At 45.9% G+C, this 26,126-nt stretch overlaps 1 protein-coding gene across 1 annotated transcript; it reads left to right on the forward strand.

The window, feature by feature from the left end:
* Positions 1-3,856: 3,856 nt before the first annotated feature.
* Positions 3,857-24,759, forward strand: LOC127238026 (A disintegrin and metalloproteinase with thrombospondin motifs 17-like). The gene is made up of 4 exons (XM_051206480.1): positions 3,857-3,939; positions 11,875-12,059; positions 12,400-12,770; positions 24,631-24,759. The coding sequence occupies exons 1-4, from the start codon at positions 3,857-3,859 to the stop codon at positions 24,757-24,759; spliced, it is 768 nt and encodes a 255-aa protein (XP_051062437.1).
* Positions 24,760-26,126: the final 1,367 nt, after the last annotated feature.

Raw genomic sequence — 26,126 nt, forward strand, 5'->3', positions numbered from 1 at the left:
ACCTTAAATTTGTATCTATAAATGAAGATCAATTCCAAAACAAAGTATTCATATCTATCCAATAATCCCCTTTTTACCTTTAAACAGATTGGTTGTGGTCAATAACCATTTATAACCAAGCGTATTTAAATGAAAACAAACATTTATAGACAATATTTGGGAATTTGGGCATCATTCTTTCTAAACTGCTTCCAGCTGGTAGGGGCACTGCCATGGGAATCCTAAGAAGACACAGAAATTCTGGTTTTAATGGTCTGCAAGGCTGCCTTGTCCCACCTGTTTTGAATGTTAGATCACCTGGGATGCTGTTTCAGGGGGTCTGGCTTGATCAAATCATGTTAGTCTGGAAGAAATCCACAGCTTTTTATTTTCTGTGGAAACAAAAATAGACATCCTTTTCCCGAGTAACCTGTCCTTAGACTTAAATTTTGGAGTCAAAGTATTATAAAAATATAGAAATTGGATTAATCCAGCAGCATTTGTTTTAACAGTTGTTGCTATTTCCTCAGTAAAAAGACAATATAAAACCATATAGTATCCAGACTCTTTTTTTCTTTGTGCTTTCCATCTTTACATGGATTTTTTATTACTCTCTTCTACTTCTATTTTTTCATTTTTTGAGACAGGGTTTCTCTGTGTAACTTTTATCTGTTCTGGAATTAACTCTGTATACCAGGTTTACTTTGAAATTACATAGATCTGCTTGCCTTTGTCTCCTGAGTGCTGGAGTTAAAGGCGTGTGCCACCACACTCAGCTACTCTCTGTGTTTTTATTATTCTTTTAAAAACCATTTTATCCTGTTTCTTTTTTTTCTTTCAAGCCTATGTATATTTTAAAACACACTGTAAACCTTTAACAGTTGTTCTTATCTGAATCTGTGTTTACTGTAAATCTTTATCTTTTTTTGGCCACAAGTCTTTTATCTGGTAAACAACAACATTGCTAAAATGAAAGTCATAGCTGTATTAGCTGAGGTCTATCCAAGGATGGTGGTGGGTACCTTTCCTGCCAGAACTGAGAGTTGTGCTCACTGCCTTGGTCTACGCTGCCATCCAGCAGCATGCTGCTGGCTTGGTGATGTGATCACTGCTATTGCCAGCTCTCGTGCACACCATTAAGTTGTTAGCAGAGCTCTTTAAAAGTCTTGTGGTTTTTTGCCACTCATACTGAGTCAGGAAACCTCTCTGTCTCTAGCAAAAGAGTCCATCCTAGAAAAATGATGCTACCAAGAAGCCTTGCTTGTCTCTGTTATTTTGTTTCTAAAACCCCTTTTTAAGCTTTTTAAAATTTTAAGTGTAAGTTCTTATTAGCCACGTTGAAGGCCCCATTTTGTTATGAGTAGGTTTTGGTCCCAGAGCCACGCCAGCCCCAAATAACACACAGAGACGCTGTATTAGATATAAAGCCTATTACTAGCATGTCTTATTGGCTAGCTCTGTCTTAATTAAATATTAACCAATTTCTATTAATCTAAGTATTTCTCTTACCAGAGAGAGGGCCCAGCATTCTACTCTCTCCATCTTCCATGTTGAATCTCCTCCCTACTTCTTCCTCTCTCTTCCTTGTCTCCTAGTGTCCCGCCTATCTTGCTTTCCTGTGCTTTATTCATTAACCAATATGAGAAACATATTTACAGAATGACATCTCCCATCATCTGAGCTTCCCTTCCCTTCCCCAGCCTCTGATTCCATTAAAACCCAGCCATTTTGTCCATAAGTTCTCTTGGTTCCTAGTTTTGTCTTCTTTGCTCTCTTGCTCCTCAGCTCTGGGTTCCCTCTCCTTTCTCGTCCTCTCTCCCTCTCCAAGTCTCTCACTGCCTAGTCTAGTCTTCTGGCCATATTCAGTCTGGCCCCTGGCTGTTCCATCCTCATATCTACAATAAGACCCCTTGCTCACCCATAGTTATAATGGTCATGTCCTCGTTTTCAGTCATCTAGTAAACAGCCAATGGTGTTTCCCTGCTCCTAGTTATTCAGTGGGAATATGGCCAGGATCAGCTACAGGAAGGAAGAGCCCTTACTCATCTACCTCTGCATTTCCAGGTGGAATAAAACATCTCCATCCAAAGCCACATTTTCAGGGCAGTCATCCAGCTCCTGGGAGAGAATCTCATCTGAGTTCTGTCTCTACCACACAGCTTCTTAGCCATCCCTGGAAGGGACTCTTGCTTGTCTATCCATCTTAGGACCAGATATAATAGAAATCTAGTCTTATCTTGAGGCCTTGGATTTTTCCCACCCTCAAAAATGACTTGAGGAGTTTTTAAGAAAGAAGGTACTGCAATACGTCTACTTGGGTGCTGGCCAACACCCGCCTTACAGCAGGAACTTGGCCTATGTCCATTGCATTTTGTTAAGCCACTCTTTATCAAGGTCTTACTAACACACAAAATGCTGTACATATTTACTATGTGCAACTGAGTGGTAGTACCTCTCATTTTAACTGGGGAGATACTTCCTGGGGAAATTCCAGATTCTGACGCTCATGAGGTCAGGAGAGTCCTAGTTTAGTCAGAAAACAGAACCCCCTGTGACAGACAGCTTTAAAAAAGTACAGGGTTAATCTTGGGGCCACTAGAGGAGACAGCTGGGGAGAAGGCTCAGTGGGTAAGAACATTTGCTGCTAAGAAAAGCAGAGTTCAAAATCTTCAGCACTCACACAGCAGCCAGGTATGGTGGCATGCAGCTGTAACCCAGCACTGCAGCCATAGAAACAGGAAGCTTCATGCTCCTTGAGAGACCCTATCTCAAAAAATAAGGTAGAGCGTGTATTTGTCCCCAACAGTAGATAAATGGAATGTCCCGCTCCAAGGAAGAACCCACACACCCACCCAACAGCGATGGCTTGCCAGTTTGTGCTCACATATTGTAGCATGCGTATGTATTTTTGTGTGTAGGATGTTGATAGTGGAGGAGTATGTGTGAGAGAGAGAGGGAGAACCTACTTTTTCTCTGTTTTGCTCTAATTGAACTGTTCCAATAAATAAATAAATAAATAAATAAATAAATAAACAAACAAACAAATAAAGTCTATTGCAAAACAAGAAAAAAGTTTAAAAACCCTTTCAGAACTCAATATACTGATGAGGATAAATAAGTAGAAGGAAAGCAGGGGGCACTGATGCCTGTGTGCAGGGAAGGCTGCCTCTGGTGGAGAAAGAGGTCCAAACATGAGGCAGCATGGAGTACCGCACCGCTTCTAACAGAGCACATACTGTGCCATATCTTAGCCTGGGCAAGGTGCACGGATACTTATGTCTTTACCATTATTTTTATGCAAGTGTGGTATGTGTGCTTGTGTCTATGTACATGTATGTGGAGGCATTGGATATCTTCTTTCTCAGTTGTTCCCAGCTTTTCTTTGAAAACAAGGTCTATCACTGAACCTAGAGCTCACTGATGCAGCTGGACTCGCTGGCCAGCAAGCTGAGGAATCCTCCTGCCTCTGCCTCTGTCTCTACAGTGCTGCAGTTACAGCCACACCTTTGGATCCAGCTTTCTCTACGAGTGCTGGAGATCTGGATTGGGATCCTCTTTCTTGAATGGCAAGCACTTTCCAGACTAAACCCTCACCCCCTCACTTCATTATTATTCATGTTAGATATGTTTATTACATATCCATTTTGCATTTTATTGTTTTAAGAATGCTTATATATTCTTTTTGTGTTCTTGTGTATGGGTGATACACTTTGAATTTTAAAGATTAAAGTAGACAAACCTGAGGGAGTCAGGAGCTCACAGCAGGAAAATCTAAGCTCTGGTCCCCACTATCTGGAGCCTGAGCAGCCTTTCATAAGCCAGCAGAACTGTTCCTTGTCCTGACAAGTCTGACGTCAGTAAATGTCACACAAATAGCATGGCTGAACAAAAGCTGGGGGATTGGGGCGGTGGCGTGGTGGATGACATGACAGGCAAGGTGGGCTCTTTGCACAGTGCAGGGTGACAAGGGGAGTGTGAGCATGGCTAGCCAGCAGTGCCTGTGGGTGATGACAGCCATCTCATGCAGTTCATCTCTAAAGGCAAAATCATCAAAGACTAGGCATCCCAAACCAGCATGACTCAATGCCATCACTCAGCTTAGAGAACTCAAGGAAGATGTCTGGCCCTGGCATCCCTGAGGAGGGAGAGATGCTATTTCTGTTCTGCAATGGACAACTCACTACCTGCTTTGTGCATGAATAGCCTGGGAATCATGGTGTGTGTGTGTGTGTGTGTGTGTGTGTGTGTGTGTGTGCATGTGTGTGTGTGTGAAGTGAAGTGAACAAGGGGTAGAAGTTCAGTCACTAAGTACAGGAGAGGTGAAGGGCCTAAGTGGAGACCTTAGCTCTCCTGGAACCTTCTGTGTCCTTTGTTGTCCTAAACTCTTTCTTTGCACAGCTGTAATGTCTGCATGACTTTGTTCACATAAAAACCTCTGGGAAGTGCTTGGTTGCCCATGTGCTCTGATCCTTGCTTTGGGAACTGCTTTTCACCCATTACAATTATTTCCATATGTAAAGGGATTATACTTGAGAATGCCTCTGTAAGGGCATCAAGTCCTATCCAGCCTTCCCAGCTATTAGTCCAGCCATTAGCCCCACAAAGGAAAACCTTTGTGGTTCAAGTGGGTTTTCCTGTGCTGTAAAATGTATGGATGTTCATAGAAGTGATTCAGCCACCTCAGTAGGTCCCTGTGAATGGGTCCTGGCCGTGGTTGGGACACCTATCCAGCAGCTAAGGCCATAGGGAAGATGATAAGGAACACTACACAATTGGCCCAGGTCACTAAGGAAGTGGCTTCAAGGAGGGAGCTTAGCTTCCAGTCTTGCCGCTAGGACCCAGTTGTGGTCTAGCGAAAGCCTCCAAAAGCACCCGAGGCTTGTCCTGGGCCCACAGGCAGTCCAGTTCTCACCTAGGTTTCCTGTCATTGCTGCAAGTCTGAGAGAGGTCTTGGGAGAAACACCTTTGTGAAGGGGACCATGGGATCAAGCCCAGCAGAAGGAGAGACAGTGATGGGCTTCCCCTCTTTTGTTCTTGGCAAGCTTCCTTCTAGGAGCTCCAGGGAGGGGAATTTGATAACCATGGAAGTTCACTCTTAGATAGCCCCAGACTTGTCTGGCTCACAGCCAAGCCCTCTGGGAGGGGAACTGCCAGCAAGGACTTCAAAATCCATTTGTCTTCTCTTCTTATGCCTGCCTCCTCCTTTACCCCCTCTCCTGCCCCTGCCTCTGGCAACCCTGTCCCCCAGGATCTTAGCTGGACAGATCTGGTTTCATCCTTCTCTGCTGGTTACAGCCACAGAACCATACCAAGGCTTTCCTTTGTTCTCATATTTTTCTCTTAATCCCTCCCTCATCTGCTTTATACAAGAGGACACCAATCTGCTACATATTTGACACCTACCACTTCATCTACCTGCCATCTATCACTTTTGCTTTGAACTTTAATTACATAAGAGTATTGGGTCAAATTTGCATCCCATCATTTAAGTTTTCAAGCTCAACATTGGTTTCAAAATTACTTTATAGGGATCTAAAACTGCACATATTTCAGGTTCACAACTTATTGCATAAGCCCCCCTCAAACTATCATCATGATTTTCAATGAACATACTTATTACCCCTAAATTTTCTTCCTGTCCCTTCAGAATTCTTTCTCTATGTACCATCACTATCATACCAGTTTGTATTTTCTAGAATTTTGCAGAAATAAAATTATACACTCCATGTATAATTTAGTATGGCTTTCTCTGCTTACTCACTTTGAGATTCGTTTATATTGTGGAAGGTATCAACAATTCATTCCTCTTTGTAACAAACCATAGTGACCACTGGGTATGGTCTTCCTACACTTTGTTCATCCCTTCACCATGTTGATAAATGCTTGGATTGTTTCCACTTTGGGATTATAACAATAAAATTGGCATGTCATCATTCACACACAATTCTTTGTGTGGATGTATGAGTTCATCTGTAAGTGTGAAGGAACTGTGAAGGTGTGTGCTTAACTTTTCAAGACACGTTCAAGGGCTGTGTCTATAGTTTCCTTGCCTACCAGCCCAGAAGTCTTGGGATTGATACAACACACATCAAAAACATGAGCATGCTTGTGAACCCAGCTCTCAGGAAGTAAAGGTAGGGGGATCAGAAGTTCAAGGTCATCTCCAGCCACAGCAGTCTCAATGTTGAGACCAGCCTGGTCTGCATGAGACCCAGTCTCAAAAATAATAAATAGGCACTAAAAATAGTCAAAATGTTTCTATTTCATAGCATTACCAGTTGGGCATGTAAATTTGGATTCCACCAAATCCATACCAATACTTGCTTGATGTGTTGTTAGTTTTAAACCCTTTTTAATAGGTATATAATAGTCATTTCATTGTGATTGTGAATTTGCATATGATCCAAAACAAACAACTTTGACCATCTTTACAAATCTTATTTTCTATTTGTTTGTCTTCTTTGGTAAGAAGTCTATTCAAGGCTTGCTCATCTTTCTCTCTTTTTTTTAAACTGGGTTATATTTCCTTGTGTGTTTTATTGTGATAAAGTCTTTGTAACAAAGAAGTCACCATTTTAGCATTTTAAGTGTACCATTCAGTAGCATCAAATGCATTAGCTGTGTTGCACAACAAGCATCATTATTTCCAAACTTTACCATCATCTTACACAGGCACTATATACCTATTACATAACCCCCCCAGCCTCTGGCAATCTCTACCTATACACTGAATCATATGGTAACTTCATATTTATTTTTTAAATATAATTTTTATTGATTCTTTGGGAATTTCACATCATGTACCCCAATTCCTCATTTCCCAGTCCCTCCATATCCACCCCTGATTCCCATAGCATCCCCCCAAAAGAAAATTAAAAAAATATTAGTGGAAAACAAAACAAGCAAAAAAGAAAAAAATCTGCTTTGCTCCTTCATCTTTCCCACCTCTCCAATACCTCTTCATTCTTCTTAGTGGCCTTGGTGGGGGCTATGGTGTGTCACACAATCTACTCTTTTGTCCTTTTTGCTTTACTTGCAAATGTTCATTGTAATGAGTTGTTGGTCTGGTTCAACCATCAACACTGGACCCTCACCAAAATCATCTCCAGATAGCCCTCTATTGCCCCAAGTCATGGAGACCTGTTACGAGTAAGGTTTTTCTGCTGGTCTGGTCCCACTTCTGCGCCAGCCCCAAATAACACACAGAGACTCTGTATTTGATATTATGTTGTTGGCCAGTTATTTGTTTCTTATTGGCTAGCTCTGTCTTAATTATTAACCCATTTCTATTAATCTAAATATTTCCACATGGTCTCATCTTACCGGAGAGTGGGGCTGGTGTCTGCTCTCTCCAGTCTCTCCATGTTGACTCCTCCCTACTACTTCCTTGAATCCTCATCTCCTAGTCCCTCCTCTCTTGCTTTCCTGTTGGCCAACAGTGCTTTATTCATTAACCAGTATGAAAAACATATTTACAGAATGACATCTCCCATCATCTCCTCTTTTCTGTCTAAATAAAAAGAAGGGTTTTAACCTTAACATAGCAAAACATATCATACAAGAGTTATCAAATAAGAATCACAGTTAACAATATTTAGTCCATTAACATTTAGTAAGATTTAAGAAAATATTACATCATCTATTCTATCTTTGTGAGTCTAAAGTCCTATATGTAACTTATCTTTAAGCCTAACTAAGGAAAACTATAACCATAACTATTTGTCTTCAACTCCTTCAAAGACCACAGAAGGATAATACATAAACTCTAGAAATGACAGAGACATCTTGCTACCTGGTCAGGCACCTGAAGTTCTTCTGTAATGTTCCATCTTCAGCATATAGGCCATAGTGTGTCTGGCAGACTCTGTAGCAAAGCAGGAAACTTTAAACTGTCCACGTGTAGTGGCAGTTTGTTAGTCACTTTTCTCTGTGTCCTGCAGACTAGACTATCTGGCAGACTCTTCCACGAAGTAGGAACCTTGTAGCAATGTTCATCTTACATTAGCAGTCTTGTATGTCCAGTTTATACAGCATAAAGTCAAACAGTCCAGACAAGAGTAATTTCTTGCCCAAATGGCTAGTCTTGCCATATTGGGAGTAAACTCCATAGTGTTTTTCCTTCAATATCCATCTTCCTTTCTGACACAGGTGGTGTTGCCAGGAGCAGTTGTGCCTCATTGTCAAGAAAAACCCTAAACCATTTTAAATGCCATATTCTGTAGGTCTTTGAAAGGCTTGAAGAATGCCTGTCTATCTCAAATACATCTCTGTGTATCTTGAAAAATCTAACTAACTTAACTCTATGTTTTAACTATTATAGGTAATTATAATCTGTACTAAATTATACATTACATATCTAAATGAGCTATATAAACACAATACCTAAACAAATACAGAGTCTCTGTGTGTTATTTGGGGCTGGTGTGGCAGTGGGACCAGACCAACTGGAGGGAAAACCTACTTGCAACAGAGACCCCGCAGCCATGGTTCTGCAGGGCTAGTCCCTTCACACACTCTGGCAGGTCACAGATGGGGTAGATGCTGAGGTGGGCCAACTCAAAGCCCTGGATATGGATCTGGGTGGTAGCTGATTTGGTCAGTCCCAGCTGCTGGGGCCACTCTCCTCAGGAGAGGGGCAGAGCCAGCTCTTCTACAACCAAGCCATTGGGCTGGCTGTAATGAGGGGTGGGACCATCCCTCCTGAATATGGGCTCAGCTCTCCCATGAGAGGCTGGACCAGCTTCTTCTGCTGCAGTGCCCATGGACCTAGACATTGCCCTTGGCAGCAGCTAGGCACAGACATCATCATAGCCCAGGGTGGCGGCACAGGACAGGCCACACAGCTTGGCATATTTCTGGTGGAAATGCAGCCCATGGACACTAACATGGCCTCAGGTTGTGGCCCAGACCCAGACTTCAGGCATCCATGTGGCCTTTGATGGTAACATGGGCCCCAGATGTCAACACAGAGCCTGGCTGGTGTAGGACAGCAGACCCAGATAAGGGTCTCAGCAGCAGCCCAGGCCTGGATGTCACCATGGCCTTGGGCGGCAAGCAGGCCACCCACATCAGCCTGCTCCTCACTGCCTGGGCTTCTTCAGTCCTGCCTTTTGTCTGCTTCTTGTTCTCTCTCATTTCTCCATCATGCATTTGCTCATCATAATGGCATCTACTTGCCTGGCATCTTGTGACTCTGGGCAGGCTTGTGATGTCTTCCATCAACCCAGGCCCATGAGAACTCAGGTGGACCTGTGTCTGTCTTTCACCTTCCTGGGATGTATATTTAATTTTTTTAGACACTGACTCTTCAAAAGAAACCACAGTTTGTTACTTTCCCACCACGAATGGATAGATTCCCATCTCTCCATTTCCTCACTGACAGTACTATTGAGGGCAATTGTGGTTGGTTTTAGAACATGAAACAAATAGTATGTAATCAATAACTTCTCTGTGCTCATTTGAGCTCAGTGGAGCTTTGATATTAGCAGCTAAGTGTATTTGACAAGTACAAGCCAGTTACAGAGATCTGATTATGGTTTCTCTGCTCTATTTTGTCTTTTAAAGCATCCTTGATCTAGGAAGACCACTTTGAGTGACATACATGAGAAAGGAGACACACCATCTAACTGCTGAGCATGTGTCGACTATTAGTATTCTCTATGTATCAGCAATGTCTGTGGTGCTGGGCGCACACACTCACACATTAGCAAGACAGGGTTATTTAAATAATGGGGGCCTTCCATGCCCCTTCTCTTTCTCACTAGTAAGGACTTTTTAACATCTGGCCCCTAATCATTGTTGCTGTTTTTAATCTACCCCACGGGGAGCTGCCAAACTGAAACTGATCTGGACAAGAAATAAAGCAAGAGGAGCATGGGATTGATGCTTGCTTAGCACATTTGACAGCTGGAGTGGAGTATCCACCAGAGAACACTGCTCAGACTCGGGTTTAAGCCAATAGAAAGTCCTTAAATGCCAGTTCATGACTATCCTGGGTGTTCAAGACCTCAGTGTAGCCTTGAGCCTTTCTCTGGGTGAGCTTTTAAACACACACACACACACACACACACACACACACACACACACACACACACACACACACAATTTCCTGCACTGACATACTTCAATTAACAAGGACAGTTAGCCAGAAGCAGAATTACAGAAGTCAAAAAACAAGGTTAGTACATTTAGAGACTTTCCCAGAACTATGGACTTTGATAGATTAGGCTTTTATTTTAGTTTGGCAGGTGGTGCTGTCTACCTGCTGAGTTTTACAGCCTGAATGGTATTTCCATCATGGAGTCAGTTGTGCTAAGGGCTGGGGCCTTGCAGAAGGAGTCTTTGAGACATCTGATTTGATCAATTCCCCTTTTATTCATATATTCAATAAATATAACCAAGTGCCTATGATACCAGGCACCTCTTAGGTAGGCCCTTCTTTCTATTTTCAAGAATTTTCCAAGTTATTAGTAGTTCACACCACAAAGAGAGGCAACATAGCTTGGCTCCTTGGTTTGCAGAGGAGAAACTGACTGAACATCTATGAGGGGAAAAGCATTTCTGGACCATCACTACTGTTAGTGGCTGTGTGATCACGCACAGATAGGACAAGCTTCTATTGTTCTATTTTCCCTGTAATGATTGAAGCCATGGTTCTGGTATCCAAATTCTCAAAACTCAGAGTAAGGCAAAGCCCTACTCATAGCCACCAACAGAACCTGGCCTATGCTTGAATCAATTACAGGTGCCAAGCAGTGAGTGGCAGCCACTGGAACAGAGACAAGATCTGTGTCACCTCCTGTGACAAGCTTTTGTGGAGGGCTGTAGACAACCTACCAGGGCATCACATTTAAGGAAGCTCCCAGCATTCGACTCACTTCTGGATGCCTTCTGCTAATATAGAATAACCCTGTGGAGACTAGATCCTGACACCCTAAACAAAGGGATCCATCGGGGTCTGTCACATTTTTGATTTGAGAAAACAAGAAAAGGGCGAGCTAGGGAGGGGCAACTGCCACCGCAGTGGTGACCCTCAGGTCACTTCTAGGACATTCTTAAAGAAGCCAGTGGACTTACCTGTAGAGAGCAGTTAAGGGAATTTTCCGGTTAGATTCTGCTGGGAAAATATGCACTCATTCTGATCTTGAAAGATGGGGATTCAAGATCAGAGTTTACTTAGCTTTCCAGTGTCCTGATATGCAAAGCTTGGTTAATATACCTTCCTGCCACCCTTAGAAGGCTCTTGGCGTTAGCAGAGACACCTGACCTGAAATCAGGGTCACAAATTCAAGCCATGGCTCTTGCCAAGCCAGAAGCATGCTGACTAATTTAAGAAAGCTCTGTTTTCTTCAGTTTCTCAATCTCCAAGGAAGCATAATCACGCTCTCACCTTTCTGGCTTCTGTGAATGCAAAGAAGTGTGCAGGGTGTGAATTAACAGTGGAGGTACAGCCCTCAGGTTTGAATTCAGGTGTGCCAGAATCCGGGCCATTCCAGCCCAAACAAATCAAAAGTTGGAGTCACTTAAATACATAAAGAATTTGACTCCGCTCCCTTTCTCTTTCTTTCTTTGTATGGAAGGGATGGTCTGCCCTATTTTCCAGTGAATCTGGATTGCAGCCTCAGAGGCTGAAGACTAGGTTGGTGTCCTCCCAGCTGCTACGGAATTAGGCACCCGGGAGTCGGCTCGCGCCTGCCACCTGGTGTCACGTCCCACCTACTGCTTACAAACCACGTGTAAGAAAGTGCTTACAACCTAACTACGCACGTTGGTTTCGACCGGCTCTAACCAATAAGGACAGGGAAGGCGGGGCAGAGGAAAACAAAAGTCCAATCACCTCCTATTTTCCAAGGAGAAGGTGGGGCTTGGTATTTACCATGTTGGGTTTGTCCGCAGCGCTAATTACTTTTTCCGAAGGCTGCAGGGCTTCACTCCGGCTGGCGTCGCCGCCTCGCGAGTCCCTGCTCTGCCACTACGGTCTTGGGGGCTGTTGGTCCCGAGTACCATGTGCGACGGCGCCCTGCTGCCCCCTCTCGTCCTGTCCTTGCTGCTGCTGGTGTGGGGACTGGACCCGGGCACAGGTAGTGTTGCTTGCTCTCGCAGCCACCTTCCCCGTGCCCTCCCTAAGCATCCTGGCGCGCGGGTGCATGGGTGGACTGCTGACAGCATCACCGGAGGAGGAGGGCAAAGCCTTCGGCCGGGGAACTGGGCTTCGGTTCCCCTCCGAAAGCTGATGGCGAGCGGTCTCCTGGGGCGATCGGGTGGCCTCGCCGGGTCGCAGAGGCCCGGCTCAGGGAGGAAAGGGAGTGCGAGGTCATGGCTGAGTGATCCACAAGGAACCCTGAAAGCCAATACCGGAGCCGCCGCAGCGGGGGGTATGGTGGCCAGGCGGGTGCTGACGCATGTCCTCTCTCCCCGCAGCTGTCGGCGACGCGGCGGCCGACGTGGAGGTGGTGCTCCCGAGGCGACTGCACCCCGACGACGTGCACCTGCAGCTGCTGCCGGGAGTAGCGGGGCTGCGGCGGTGGCGGCGACCGCGAGCATCTCCAAGTGGCCCTCGTGCAGGGACCGGAGAGCGCGCCCTGCTGCTGCACCTGCCGGCCTTTGGGCGCGACCTGTACTTGCAGCTGCGCCGAGACCTGCGCTTCCTGTCTCCGGGCTTCGAGGTGGAGGAGGCGGGTGCTGCGGGGAGCAGCGAACACCCTGCCGAGCTGTGCTTCTACTCAGGACGAGTCCTGGGCCACCGGGGCTCCCTCGTCTCCCTCAGCGCCTGCGGCGCCTCCGGCGGCCTGGTACTGCCCGCGCCCCCTATGGGTCTGCTCTGCCCAGTCTGTCGCTTCGCTTGGGGGTGGTCCCGCAGAGGGCTGGGCGGGAGATCCTTCCTTCCTATTTCCCTCTTTTGGCCTTCCAGACTGTGCCATCTGAGCAGAGGGGATGCCAGGGGAGGCCTGTCATTGTCCCAGCTTCTGTTACATGCTGAACCTGGCCGAGGTGGGGTTGCGTTGAGAAATTAGCTATAGCTCACCTAGGGTAATTCACTGTGGGGCCCCACTCACCCAGTATCAGCACAGGTGTGTGTGTGTGTGTGTGTGTGTGTGTGTGTGCACGTGTTACGGGAAAAACACTTGTGTTGATTTCTTCTGTCTGAGGACGGGGTAGTAATCTACCTCTCTTTTATCTTTTGAGTCTTCTTTTTACCCAGGCAGGCCATGTGAGCTAGGATGTAAGACCAAGAGAGTGAGGCCTTATATTTCCCTACCCCATAGCAGGCATTTTTCTGGGTCCACCCGCACTGAGAGCTGTGGGTTGCTCACCTGTCCCAGGTGTAAGCCCAAGCTGCATCTCTATAAGACCTAGAGACACCTGTGACAAGTACACTGAGAGGCAAAGGGAATTTGGGGGTGTTTTTGTCAGTTTGTGCTCACACTTGAGCACTTGGCTACATTGGTGTCATGCCAAATTCTCTGCTTCTCTGTGGTGCCCCCAAGGAAAGCACATGGCTGGCAGATGGGTTGCCCCGGAAGAGCCTGACATCACCCAGAGCATTCGATGTAGTTTTGTTTCTCTGCACTTTGTCACAGGAGACCTCTGAGATAGCAGTTTCTGATACTGTGTTTTTGGCAGCTCACCCTGGGCCAAAGAAGTTGGTCCCTTCACCACCTTCTATCACCACCTACAATTCTCCGGCCTTCACTTACACCATTAGCAGCAAAGCTGGAAAGTCTGTGACTCCAAGATTAGCCTATGTGAGGATTCTGCTCTCTTAGCACTGGGTTGGGGCTGGGGGGGACCTGGGGATGTAATGTCCTGGGAAGCGGCCTAATTTTCAGAAGTCTCATTTTAGGGTATGGTTTACTTTTGCTTAACTGGGAGAACTTGGCAGCCTTGGTTGAAAAGAAGGCAAAGGCACAGATTGTGGTGGGGCCTGGTAGGTGTTAACTCAGAACAGGGGCAAGGAGTGTGGGCTGTGGACAAGGAGACTTAAGTGGGAGTGAGAAAGGCTCAGATCACTGTAGGACTCGGGTCAGGGCTGTATCGTGTTCTGGGAGGGACTCAAAGGTCCACATCATTTTTCCTGTTTTTGCCAAAGTGTTTCAAGGCTAGGTCACATCCCTGTACTGTACATGGAAACATCTGAATCCCATTTGCTGCGGTTTCGTGAGTTTCTGGAGAGGTCAGAGTTTATACTTCTTGGTGTAAAGTTTCCAAGTGAGGAGCTATCTGTGAAAGAGCCCAGGCTGGAAATCTGGAGAACATTGATTTAAAGTCCTCACAGGGTGAGTGCTGAGTCTCCTCACAGATGGCCTCTGAGCCAGCTTTTCAGGAAGACTGCATTGCCCTTCAGCACCATGTGAGGGCGCTGTGCTTTAGAGAAAGAAACCCAGCCAACACTCTGAGTTCACCCCTAGCCAGTTGCGGGTGGACTTGTAAGTCTTTAGATTTTTCAATTCCAGTTTGAGAAGACACTGCTGTTGTTTAGTCTGTCTTATTCATCCTGTTTGTGCAAGCTGCACACTAGACATTCTCCCCAAGTTACACGTAGACAGAGGCTGAAAGCAGGAGGGAAGAGGCATGGCTGGGAGCTGGTCTCCTAGTGTCAAGGTGGTCCTGGACCACAAAGGAAAGGATGCCTTTGACCTTAAGCTACCTGAGATTGCCCTGCATCCCACCTTTGGTGTGATTGTTCACCCAGACAGATGATAAAGTTGGGTTGGTCCTTTGATCATGGTAGAAGCTCTTGGAAGTATGCAGCTGTGTGTGAATTTGCCTGGAGGGTCTCAGATACAAGGCATGAGTAGGGAGGGTCATCCAGAAGATAGCCCTTGCTAGCTATGGATGGATGGAATATTTCAAAAGGCTTCTTGTATTGAAAGAATCATGTTGAGCAGGGGTTGGCAGAGTATTCCCAGAAAGGAGCAGAAAGTGAATATTTTAAGCTTTACAAGCCATCTAGTCTTGTCTTCTTAGCGCCTCCCTTTTGAGTGACAGCAGCTATGGGAGATATATAAGCATGTGGGTGCTGGGGTAGCATTTTGGTCATTAGTACATTTTGCCACAGCTCATGCCTACAAATGGCTGTGTTTGCACAGCCGCAGGAGTAGTGTGAGTTTTGTCTGTCTCCATGGTGTTATGCTGTTGGGGGTCTGTTTAGAAGGAGCTACATCACCAGGATAGAGCACTGCTAAGTTGTTTATGGGGCACAGAGTATAAGTTGGCCCCCACCCCATCACCCTGAACGCAGCGGGCGGAGGTGTGGGGCTGTGGTGTTTCCCCTTCTTTGTCTTATCAGGAAGAGCTATGCCAGCTGCACTTTTTGGATCTTCAAAGACCCCAGGATTAATTGTTTTCTGTTTCTGCTGTTTCATTTTATTTACATTTCAGGGAGTCTTTAGATGTAGCGTAGTTTTGGAAGGATTCCTGTAACCATGGAATTGGAAAGCAATGAGCTTTTGGCTGGTGGAGAAGGTATCTCTCCCTAATGAATTCACCCAAGCCTCCTGTGATTAGCACCAGGTGATGAGGCGCCAGCAGAATTCCAAATTGGACTTCATGAGTGGACAAGGCAATGGGGGGGGGGGAGGGGCACTTCAGGAAGAGAAAGAATGCCAATCTCAGCAAAGGCTCTTCCTGGCTCGTCTGAAATGAGTGGGCGAAAGGACTGCTTTAGGAAGGGGGAGGTCCCAGGGGAGGTCTTCAGGCTGCCACTGGGTCTGATGGACTGAGCAGTGGCTATGTTTCCTCTTGAAGTTCCGCCATTAGAATCTGTTCACTCACTCTTGGCTGAGGTCTGCAAGGGCATACTATAGGTGAGCCATGGGGCCAGAGAGGACACCAAAGCATCCTGGCTGTGGAGAATTACGTAGCCTGGCCCATTTCCAAGGTCACCCCAGAAGGACCAGGAAAAGTGGAGTGCCCCTAGGCATGCCTCTTCTTAAGTCACAGCCACATGCTGAACATATTGGTGTATTCGTCCTGTGTATTAGACACTGAGTTATGTCAGTGACCACCTATCCTCTGGCTGGTCAGCAAACACAGTTTTTTGTGACCCATCATTGGTGTTTGTGTGTGTGTGAGTGTGAGTGCATGTGTGCCTTTTACAAATAATCCTCTCTTGGAGGCTTTTCTTGCAGCCTGTAGAGAGTACATACTTTGGCTTTTAGAGAAGAAGTGTGCAGATAGGAGTGGATGGGGACTAAGGCTGCCTGGCCAATGAGTTCTCCAGCAGCAGCTGAGATTACAAGAGGCTGGCATGCTGTTCTAAGAAGGGCAGCTGGCAGTCACTGGCCTTGGAATCAGGAGACAGGGTTGGGATGCTGGCCTTGCACTTTACAAGATAGCATTATCCAGCTGACTGTGGTGGGTCTATTACTAAATTGCCTAGTTTTTTAACTTGAAGTCTCATTGTCAAGTACAGCTGTGGAGGACTTAGTTTGGGTAAAAATTCTTAGAGTGTGGTGACTTTTCCAAAGGGATCCAATAGACTGAACTGCATTGTGAGTTATCATCATATTGACACAGGCACAGATATGACTGAAGAACTGGCCATGTAAAGTGTAAATATGCTGGGAATTACAAAACACACTCTTGGGGCTTTGTAGACTGAGTGGATGCCAAGAGGCAGGAATACAGGAAGGACAAAATACTGCTGTGAAGTTTGGATCTGTAGGTGGGAGAGTGAAAGAGAATCTGAATAGAAAGCTCCAAGGACTCTGGCCTCCTTGTGGGAGGACATTCACAGTCTCAAAGTGACTTCTCCTTTGACCTTTTTGCCCTCCAAGCCATTTGCACTTCTATTTGTCCTGCTCAGCAACTTCACCTATCTGCAGCTTTCCAGAACATCCCAGAACCTGTTAGAAAGCCAGACTCTGGCTCCTTCTGGAGCATGACCTAGGGGGGCTCGTATTTCTCTTTGAAATTATACCAGGTGGCATCATTTTCTAGAAAGAAAAACAGAAGGTAGTGGTGGGTGTGCGTGTGCATGCGTGTGTGTGTGTGTGTGTGTGTGTGTGTGTGTGTGTGTGTGTGTGTGGTGCTGGGATTACATGCACTCCCTTTACACAAGTTCTGAGGATCAAGTTCAGGTGTTTATGCTTGCAATACTATTTCCCTATTAAGCTATCTCCCACTAAGCAATATCTCCTAGCCCCTGACTGCATTCTTGAAGCCTATTCCCTGAATGCTGAATGACAATGATAGCCTGACCTTGGTGTATGACAGGAAATGTTTCTGCAACTTTTAGATCTGCAACAGTCACAGTCACTGGTTGGCCTGTCTGAGGGGTATGTTTTTCTGCTTAGGTATGCAAATGAATGGTCCTGTTTTTGTCATTTACATAAAGAAACTGCCTGGTCCATTGAGACTGTAACCTTGATCAAGTCTTTAACTCTTGAAGCCATTCAAATGATAAATGGCATTGGCTTGCTGTTGATGGAATAGAATAAGATAGAATCTGTGAAATCTTTCAATGACTTATTAAGACATTAAACCCAAGTTTCTCCTCTAGCCCTACAGGTTATTCAGTTATAAACCCATCAGTCACTGTCCCTTACCTGCCATGTGCAGAATGCTTGGGTAGGCCCCTATCAAGCTTCGAAGATAAATGCAACAGAGCCCTGTCTGAGAAGATGGTACTTATGTGCGTGGAAGGAGGGCATCCTTCAGCTTTTGGGGAAGCTGAGCCAGGGAAGCAAGAGGAGATTCTGGAAGATGAATACTGGGTCCAGGCAGGGTAGAGCATTAGTCAAAAGAGGGATGGAGCTGAAGGGAGTAGATGCCATGTAATAGGACAGAAGAGGGATGGTCAAGCTACCAAGGTCAGGTCCTCCCAAGATGAGGGCCCTGAGTTGGTAGTAGGGTAGGGTGGGGTGGATTATTTAGGGGCTAATGGGAGATGACCTGAATGGACATGTGTGGGTGGGATGTGATGGCATATCAGATGCCAATCTGTGGCATGTGACACTTCCATAGAACAGTGGATCTCAACCTTGAGGTGAACAGAGACCCTGCGGGGCTGATTGCTGAGCCCTCTCCACAGGCCATTTGTGGGTGCTGTAGATGTTGCCATTGATCCAGGTTTGTACTTCAGCCTAGAGGTAACAAGATTTTGTAACAGTTGTCTGGGGAATCCTGGTGAGATCATGGTGGGGAAGACCAGAGGAAGGACCTTTGGGATGACAACTTCATGCCTTTGAGGGGGAGTTGACCAGGGGACCAGGGGAAGGATAACAACCACACAAGGGAGACTTCACACACATAGCTGGCAGTCTTTTGCAGACAGCTGTCTGACTGCAGAGATAGGAGAGACCAGCCAGGGGCCTCAAATCACGAGAAAAATTTACATTGAAAATTCAGGTGTCTGTGTTCAGGAGTAAAACATTTGTAGATGTGGCAGCAAGACTGAGGATACAGGCTGGGAAGGAAGGCCCCATGTCTGTGTGTGTAGGGAGGAGGTATGTGCAGGGAGAGGGTTGGGAAGGCCCCATGTCTGTGTGTGTAGAGGAGGTTGGGAAGGCTGCATGTCTGTGTGAACAGTGAGGGGATTAGGAATATCCTCCATGTCTGTGTGAGCAGTGAGACTGTTGGGAAGGCCCCCATGTCTGTGTATGCAGAGAGAGGGTTAGGAATGCCCCCATGTTTGTGTGTTGGGGTGGCTTGGATGCTCCCATGTCGTGTGTAAGGAGAGGGGAGAGAAGGCCCTCATGTTTTTGTGTGCAGAGAGGAGGTTGAGAAGACCCCTGTGGCTGTGTATGCAGAGTTGGGGTTGGCCAGGCCCTCACATCTGTGTGTGCAGAGGTTTGACTGGGGTGTCCTCATGTCTCTGTGTTTTGGGGGGTTGGTTGGGGTGCCCTTATGTCAGTGTGTTTTGTGGGTTGATTGGTTGCCCTCATGTCTATGTGTGCTGGGGGTTGACTGGGGTTCCCTCATGTCTATGTGTTGGGTTTGGTTGGAGTGTAGAAGAGATATGGATCTGCCAGATTCTAAGTCCACTAGAGCATCAGAGGTAGGTGCAGAGGCAAGCTTGAAGCCCCAGGACAGCCATTCCATGGAAACTGACTTCCTTGTACAGGAAGCAAATGTGCCATTGACTCTGTTCTCAAACTACCTATGCTACTCACCTCAGAGCAGGGGAGACCCAGGCCCACCTACTCTGGTCAGCCCAGGAGCTGCAGCTTTCTGAAGAAGGGCTGGCGGCTTCCTGGGCACTGAAATTGTAGGAGGGTACACTCAACAGTCACCTGCTTTCATCACCACCCCAGGTACCTCCCTGAGTGTCTATCTCAACTCTACCTCCTCCTGGTCATGCTGAGCTGTGGCACTCTTCCTGTTAGGAAGCGATAAAAACCTCTCACACATTTTCCAAGGCAGAAAAGTTAGTCCTGTTAGGTGTGTGTGTGTGTGTGGTGTTATAAGGTAAATAATGTCCTCTCTTATAGGAGTCCAGAAGTGCCCCAAAGCAAGGATCCAGAACAAAAAGAGTGTTGAAAGTTAATCTTCCAGGGCAGGTTATACCTGCTACATTTTATGGACCCATAATTCTTTTATGTGGGATGCCCAGTCTAGCCAAATGTAAGCTTTCTATTTTAAGAGCATTTCACTGGGGGTTGTTGTTTAAATCTACATTGTGGTAGGTATTTCTTTGTTGGCATTTCCTCTTTGCCTGCTATCTCTGCAGAGGCTGTTGGTGGCCTCCTGCATTGGAGTGCTGTGATCCCTGGAAAACAGAGGCCTTGAGAAGCATTTCAGTATGTTGATCTCTCTGTCATGGATGATGACTGGAGACTTAATATAGGCCAGAGCTCTTGGGGCCACAGCACCGTGCTACAGCCTAACAGTCATTGGGTGGCCCAGGTTATAAATCCAGGTGCTTCTAGGCATCAAAGTCAAGGCAGGTAGTAGATTGAGTCTCTACATGCTGTTCAAAGCTATCAAGGTGATTCTTGTCTGTGATTGTCCACTGGGTTTCCCAATGAGTTTCAAAATAAATATCTGTGCTTGCATTCTATCTATTCCCTCCTAGAGTGGGGCCAGGATGTCAGGGCTCTTCATGTGATACCATACATCTTGTAGCCTGGGATGACAATCCCCAGTGAATATCACTGTGGGCTATCCAATTTAGTGATAGTAGGGACAGTCCATTCAGTTTGCCTATGAACTGTGATGTGGCACACTTGAGAAAAGAATCAGGAAGGGTAGTCTCAGTGGAACTATTAGGTTGTGAAAATGTCTGATAACATGGGGACAGACATTGGACTGCCGGGAAGGGGACTTATGGAAAAGAATAGAGGGTAGGGAAATATAAGGAGGGTTGGTGAGTACTTAAAGGTAATGTTGTGGGTGATGGATAAAAGCAGCATATAAGTTCTTTTGATACAAGTTTCACACAATTATGGGACACAAATCATCTTATTCCTGGGCCTGTGTAGATCAGTTGAGTGTTAGAGACTCACAAGGAGTCCCTAGATGATGAGACTAAGACCCAGGGAGGGGGAAAATGGTGGGGTCTTTCTATGACTAGCCCACAGACTGAAAACTTCATGTAGTTGTTTCTCTTGCATCCTCATCCTAGTCATGTCTCTGCTTGAATATAAGGTCCCACGAGGATCAGGAGCTGCCAGGTAAAGTACAGTTGCTGTTCCTTTATCCACCCCACCACTGCCCTCCTCTTAACCAGTGAAAGAAAAGATCCATGTGGGATCTCCAAGAAAAGATGTCCTGAGAAAAACCTTTCCAAAAGAGAGAGAGAGAGAGAGAGAGAGAGAGAGAGAGAGAGAGAGAGAGAGAGAGAGGTGTAGGGGTTGGGGTGTGTGTGTGTGTGTGTGTGTGTGTGTGTGTGTGTGTGTGAAGGATTTCCCACCAGAGTAACATCTGCAGCTCCAAACCTTGTATGGCTGATATCTGATTTCCACTGGATGGGGAGATAACTGGATTTGAAAGCACTGGGAACTTGAGCTGGCTTTGGCCTCCCATAGAGTGCTTCCAGAGGAATCCAGCCTTTCATTAGAGTTGAGAGCCAATTGTTAGGGAAGGAGCGTTCTGCACTTGAGCCTCTTTCTGCACAACCCCTCTCCACTTCACTCTTCAAGGTATCTGAATGAGCAAACTCAAGTTTTTGCCTCTAAGGAGATAGATTGGGGGGAGAGAGAAAAGCTGGCTCTCCTGCAGATTGTGCAGAGCTACTCAGAGACAGTTTCATTTAGGCAGTAAAATCTGTGAGTTGTTCTTGGCAAAGGTTCTAATGAAATGGAAACCTTGAGATCTGCTTAGAGCTAGAAGTATGGTTTTATACTGTATGTTGGGAAGGACTCTAGGCCGTTGGTGATTTGAGAAGTTGATTTGCTCTCCAAGCACAGTGGAACTTACCCATCTCATTTGGCTTGAGGAAGAGGATCGAGGCTTGAGATAAGAGAAGCTGCAATGCTGTGCAGAGGATAATATTCTTAAACTACCCTCCAGACCAGCAGTGTCTGTTACTGTTGAAGGACTTGCTAGAAGTTTACACAGTTGAACCCTACTCCAGGAAATTCTGCTGCACAGGGCTTGGAACCCTTGGTTCAGTATGTTGTTGTTTCTTTGTATGAGATGTGCACACATGGTTTGGGACCAGAGGTCAACCCTGAGTGTAAGGAGTAGGTTTTTCCTCCCGCCACTGGTCTTGTCCTGCTGCCGCGCCAGCCCCAATTAACACACCAAGACTCTGTATTTGATATAATGCTGTTGGCCAGGTACTTGTTTCTTATCGGCTAACTCTGTATTAACCTATTTCTGTTAATCTATGTATTTCCACGTGCTTTCATCTTACCGGGGAATGGGGCCTGCGTCTGGTCTCCTCAGTCTCTCCATCTTGACTCCTCCTTACTCCTTCCTCTCTCCTTCTTGTCTCCTAGTCCCTCCTCTCTTGCTTTCCTATTGGCCAACAGTGCTTTATTCATTAACCAATATGAGAAACATATTTACAGAATGACTCTCCCATCACCTGGGTATCTTTCCCTAGATTTTGTACATCTTACATTTTTATGAGCCATGAACCCTCTCTGGCCTGAAACATACCAAGTAGGCTGGACTGACTGACTAGTGAGCCCCAGGGATACTCCTATCTTTGCCTCTTCCCCAGTGTTGGGGTTATAAGCATGTGCCACCATGTCTGGCTTTCATACTTGTGTGGCAAGCTCCTTACCAACAGAAGCATCTCCTCATCCTTGTCATGGCTTTAGATATGGAAGGAGAAATGACACACACACACAAACACACACACACACACACACACACACACACACACACACAGAGTCTGTGCATGTCCCTAAGGTGGGTCTGCCTCATCTGAATCTGCTGGCCAAGGCAGCCCTGAGCTGTGTGTGGCTCAGGAGAGGGGGATACTCCATGGACCAGTGTTTAAAGTGGGTCCTTCAGCTTTTTGTGAGAGGTTTTTCTTATTTTGCTGACTGTGTATAAGAAGAGACACACAGCAGGTGCCTTAGGCAGGGAGGGCAAGCTCTCTCAGTGCAGTCAGTTTTCCCTTCCAGGGAAAGTCCTCTGCATAGCCCCAACTCCAACTAATATTTACTTTATTAAATTTTCAAATTAAGCTGAGCACTTTGGTACATATTTTAATCCCAGCACTCTGGAGACTGAGGTAGGTGATTTTTTGTGAGTTGTAGGCCAGCCAGTACTATATAGACCATGTCCCAGAGAAAGAGAAATGACAAATTAGAAAGTCACACTTTTTAAGCTTTCTGTTTGACTTATAAATCTTATTGAATAGCAAGTATTTGCACTCACTTTTAAGAGGCTTTTGAGTTATATTTAGGCTCATTTACAAGTATGTGTGTGTGTGTGTGTGTGTGTGTGTGTGTGTTTCACTGTTAGTATTTAGCAATTCAATTTCACTTTCAAGTTCTTTTGGCCATCTGAAATCAGGCCTGTCACTAGAGTATGAGATTACATAAGCCATTCTTAGCCTGACAGCCTGCTCTCATAGATATAGGAAGACCTGAGCTCTCTCTTACACACCCAGATACTGCTTCTAAGGTGAACAGTATCTCAGCTTCTTGAATGTTGCAAGTTCATGGTAGAAATTTACATGTCTCCACCCCCTAGTCATTAATACTACACCTGGGACTGGTCCTTTTGTCTTGGTGTTCAGTTTAAATATCCTCAAGGAGGGATAAGATACATTTTCTCATTAGGAACACAATGTTCTGGCCCACAGTTTGAAGGTTTTCTCCACTGTTGATCACCACATGACCATGCCTTTGCATTTTGGAGACAGGTTCTCACTTACCCCAGGCTAGCCTCAAACTCTTGATCGCCCTGCCTCATTCTCTCAAGAGCTGGAATAGACTTCATTGAGATTTATTTAATATGTATGACCATTTTCCTTGTATGTATGTCTATGCACCACATGCATGCAGTGCCCAAGGAGGCCAGAAAAAGGAGATAGAGCTCCTAGGGCCAGAGTTTAAACACAGTTATGAGCCACTACGTAGTTGCTGGGAGATACCCAATCCTTGCAAGAGTAACAAGTGCTCATAACTCCTTAGCTGAAATGACCTCTCTCTCCAGCGCCTCAAATGGATTTGTAACAGGGTTGGTTTTAGGGCTTTAACTATAGCTTGGTTGTAGAGTACTTTTCTAGCATGTCACAGTCCATGGCAGGGCTTAGGTTCAACTCCTAGCATATCTCTCTGTCCATCCATCTGTCTGTCTGCCTCTTTCTTTTTCTCTTCACTCCTCCATGCCTCCTCTCCCTCCTGCTTGTGTGTGTGTGTGTGTGTGTGTGTGTGTGTGTGTGTGTGTGTATGAAAGAGAGTGAGTGAGAGAGAGAGAGAGAGAGAGAGAGAGAGAGAGAGAGAGAGAGAGAGAGAGAGACTTTAAATGATGTGGGGCTGGGAAGATGGCTTAATGGGTAAAGATGCTTGCCACCAAGCCTAATAAGTTTGATCCCTGAGAACAGCATAGTAGAAGGAAAGAACTGACTCCTAAAAGCTTTCCCTAACCTCCTTGTGCACACTCAGATGCACTTTTATGTATGTGTGTGCATGTATGTGCATATGTGAATGTACACACGCAGACTTGGAAAATAAATACAAGGGCACATATCTGCATCCCACAGTAGTTTTACACTCCCCCACTCCTTGCACTGTGCTGGTTTCATGTCAAGTTGACACAGGCTAGAGTCGACTCTCAACTGAGAAAATCCCTTACCAGATTGGCCTGTAGATGAGTCTACAGGACATTTTCTTAATTACTGACTGATGGGGATGGCTCAACCCATTGTGGATGGTGCCACCCCTGGGCTGTTGGTCCTGGATTCTATAAGAAAGCAGACTGAGCAAACTAGCAAGCAGCACTCTCCATCATAGTCTCCCCATCAGTTCCTGCTTGATGATGCTATAGTCTGTAGGTGAAATAAACCCTTTCCTCCACAAATTGTTTTGGTGTTTTATCAGTCATGGATACCTACCCCTCCAAACCTCCCAATACAACCACTCAATGGGGGACCTTTAAGGGAGGTGGTGGCTCACTGTGGGGCTCTGCAGCAAACAAAGAATTCACAAGCCCAGACATGGCAAACACAAGCCCAAGCAACTGGGGCCAGGAGCATGAGTGAATGAGGATGACCAACCAATGTCTCCTTCTCTCCTTTCTGGGTAGGTTGGCCTCATCCAGCTCAAGCAGGAGCAGGTGTTCATCCAGCCCCTCAACAACTCAGGAGGCCCATTCAGTGGAAGAGAGCATCTGATCAGGCGCAAATGGTCTTCCGCCCCCCAGTCCGTCTGCTGACGTGGAGGAGCCCGGGCAGCACTGCACAGTAGTGGCAGGTGAGGGGATGCAGTGGAGGGGATGGAATGGAACATGCACAGCTGACACTCTGTGGGCTCATGCACTGAAGTCCTAAGTGAGAACTTGCCTTCTTTATGTAGCCACGTCTCATGTGATGGCAGGGATATAGTGCTGAGAATTTTATGGTCAATTTCCTAACTGCTTGAACATCATAGAGTGATGCATTTAGATTAAGATGACTACAATGTCACCAGCTAATATTTATCACCTATTGTTAACAGAAATTGTTATGGTCATATGAGGATATTTTGGAAGCCGCTCCATTGCTCCCAAAGCCACCTTCTTTCTATGTATATTTGTGCTGACATTTCATGTGTAACTGCCCTTTGAAATGTTTTATTTCTACAAGGAACCCAGTTCTCATTGGAAAAGAGCCTTAGTTTTCTGTTTTGTTTTTCCAAGATAGGGTTTCTTTGTGTAGCTCTGGCTGCAACTCAGTCTGTAGATCAGGCTGGCCTTGAATTCAGAGATCCACCTGCCTCTGTCTTCCAAGTGCTGGGATTAAAGATGTACCCTCATGCTCAGCCTTAGTTTTAGGCATCAGGAGCAACTAGAGGCCAGAACGCCTTGTTACCAAGTACCAGGCTGCAGCATACCTGGGATACAACTTTCCCTGATGAGCTTACCTGCTTTTTAATACACTGGTCCTCAGCCTTGGATGCTATAATGAGAGTTGCCTGGGCAACCTATGAAACCCTGGGTGGGCAGCATTTGTATTACTGGGAACTTTTCAGTACATAACATCCTCCAGCCTCATGTTAGACTTGCAGTGTCTAGAGTATCACAGCCTGGTTTAGTCAGATACATGATCATGTGTGAAAACCACTGCTTTAAAAGTACCATTTAGGGACCTGGGGAGATGGCTCAGTCAGTAAAGTACATGACACTTGATCATAAGGACCTAGAACCACACAGAGGGCAGGGTATGGAGGTACATGTCCATAATCTCAGCACTGGGGAGCAGGGGCAAGCGGCTTTCCAGGGTTGACTGGCCAGCTAGTACTGCTGGATTGGTGAGTGCCAGGGTCAGTAAGAGAAGGGCTCAGAAAGTAAGGGAGTGACTGAGGAAGTTGCCTGATGTTGACCTTCATGCACATGCAATACACATGGGAAGCAGACATACCTTCTCCCAGGGTTGTTTACTTAGCTGTCCTCTCACATCCTGGGTTAATAGGGCTGGAATGTGACTTGTGACTTGGCTGTAAGGTTTTTTTTTTTTTTTTTTTTTTTTTTTTTTTAATGACATGTTGTTTGGATAGGGAACCCTCTGTTTTTCCGCTCTGCACCTCTGTTTGAACGTGTGTGGG

The sequence above is a fragment of the Phodopus roborovskii genome, unplaced genomic scaffold, assembly GCF_943737965.1.
Source record: "Phodopus roborovskii unplaced genomic scaffold, PHOROB, whole genome shotgun sequence".
Classification (NCBI taxonomy): domain Eukaryota; kingdom Metazoa; phylum Chordata; class Mammalia; order Rodentia; family Cricetidae; genus Phodopus; species Phodopus roborovskii.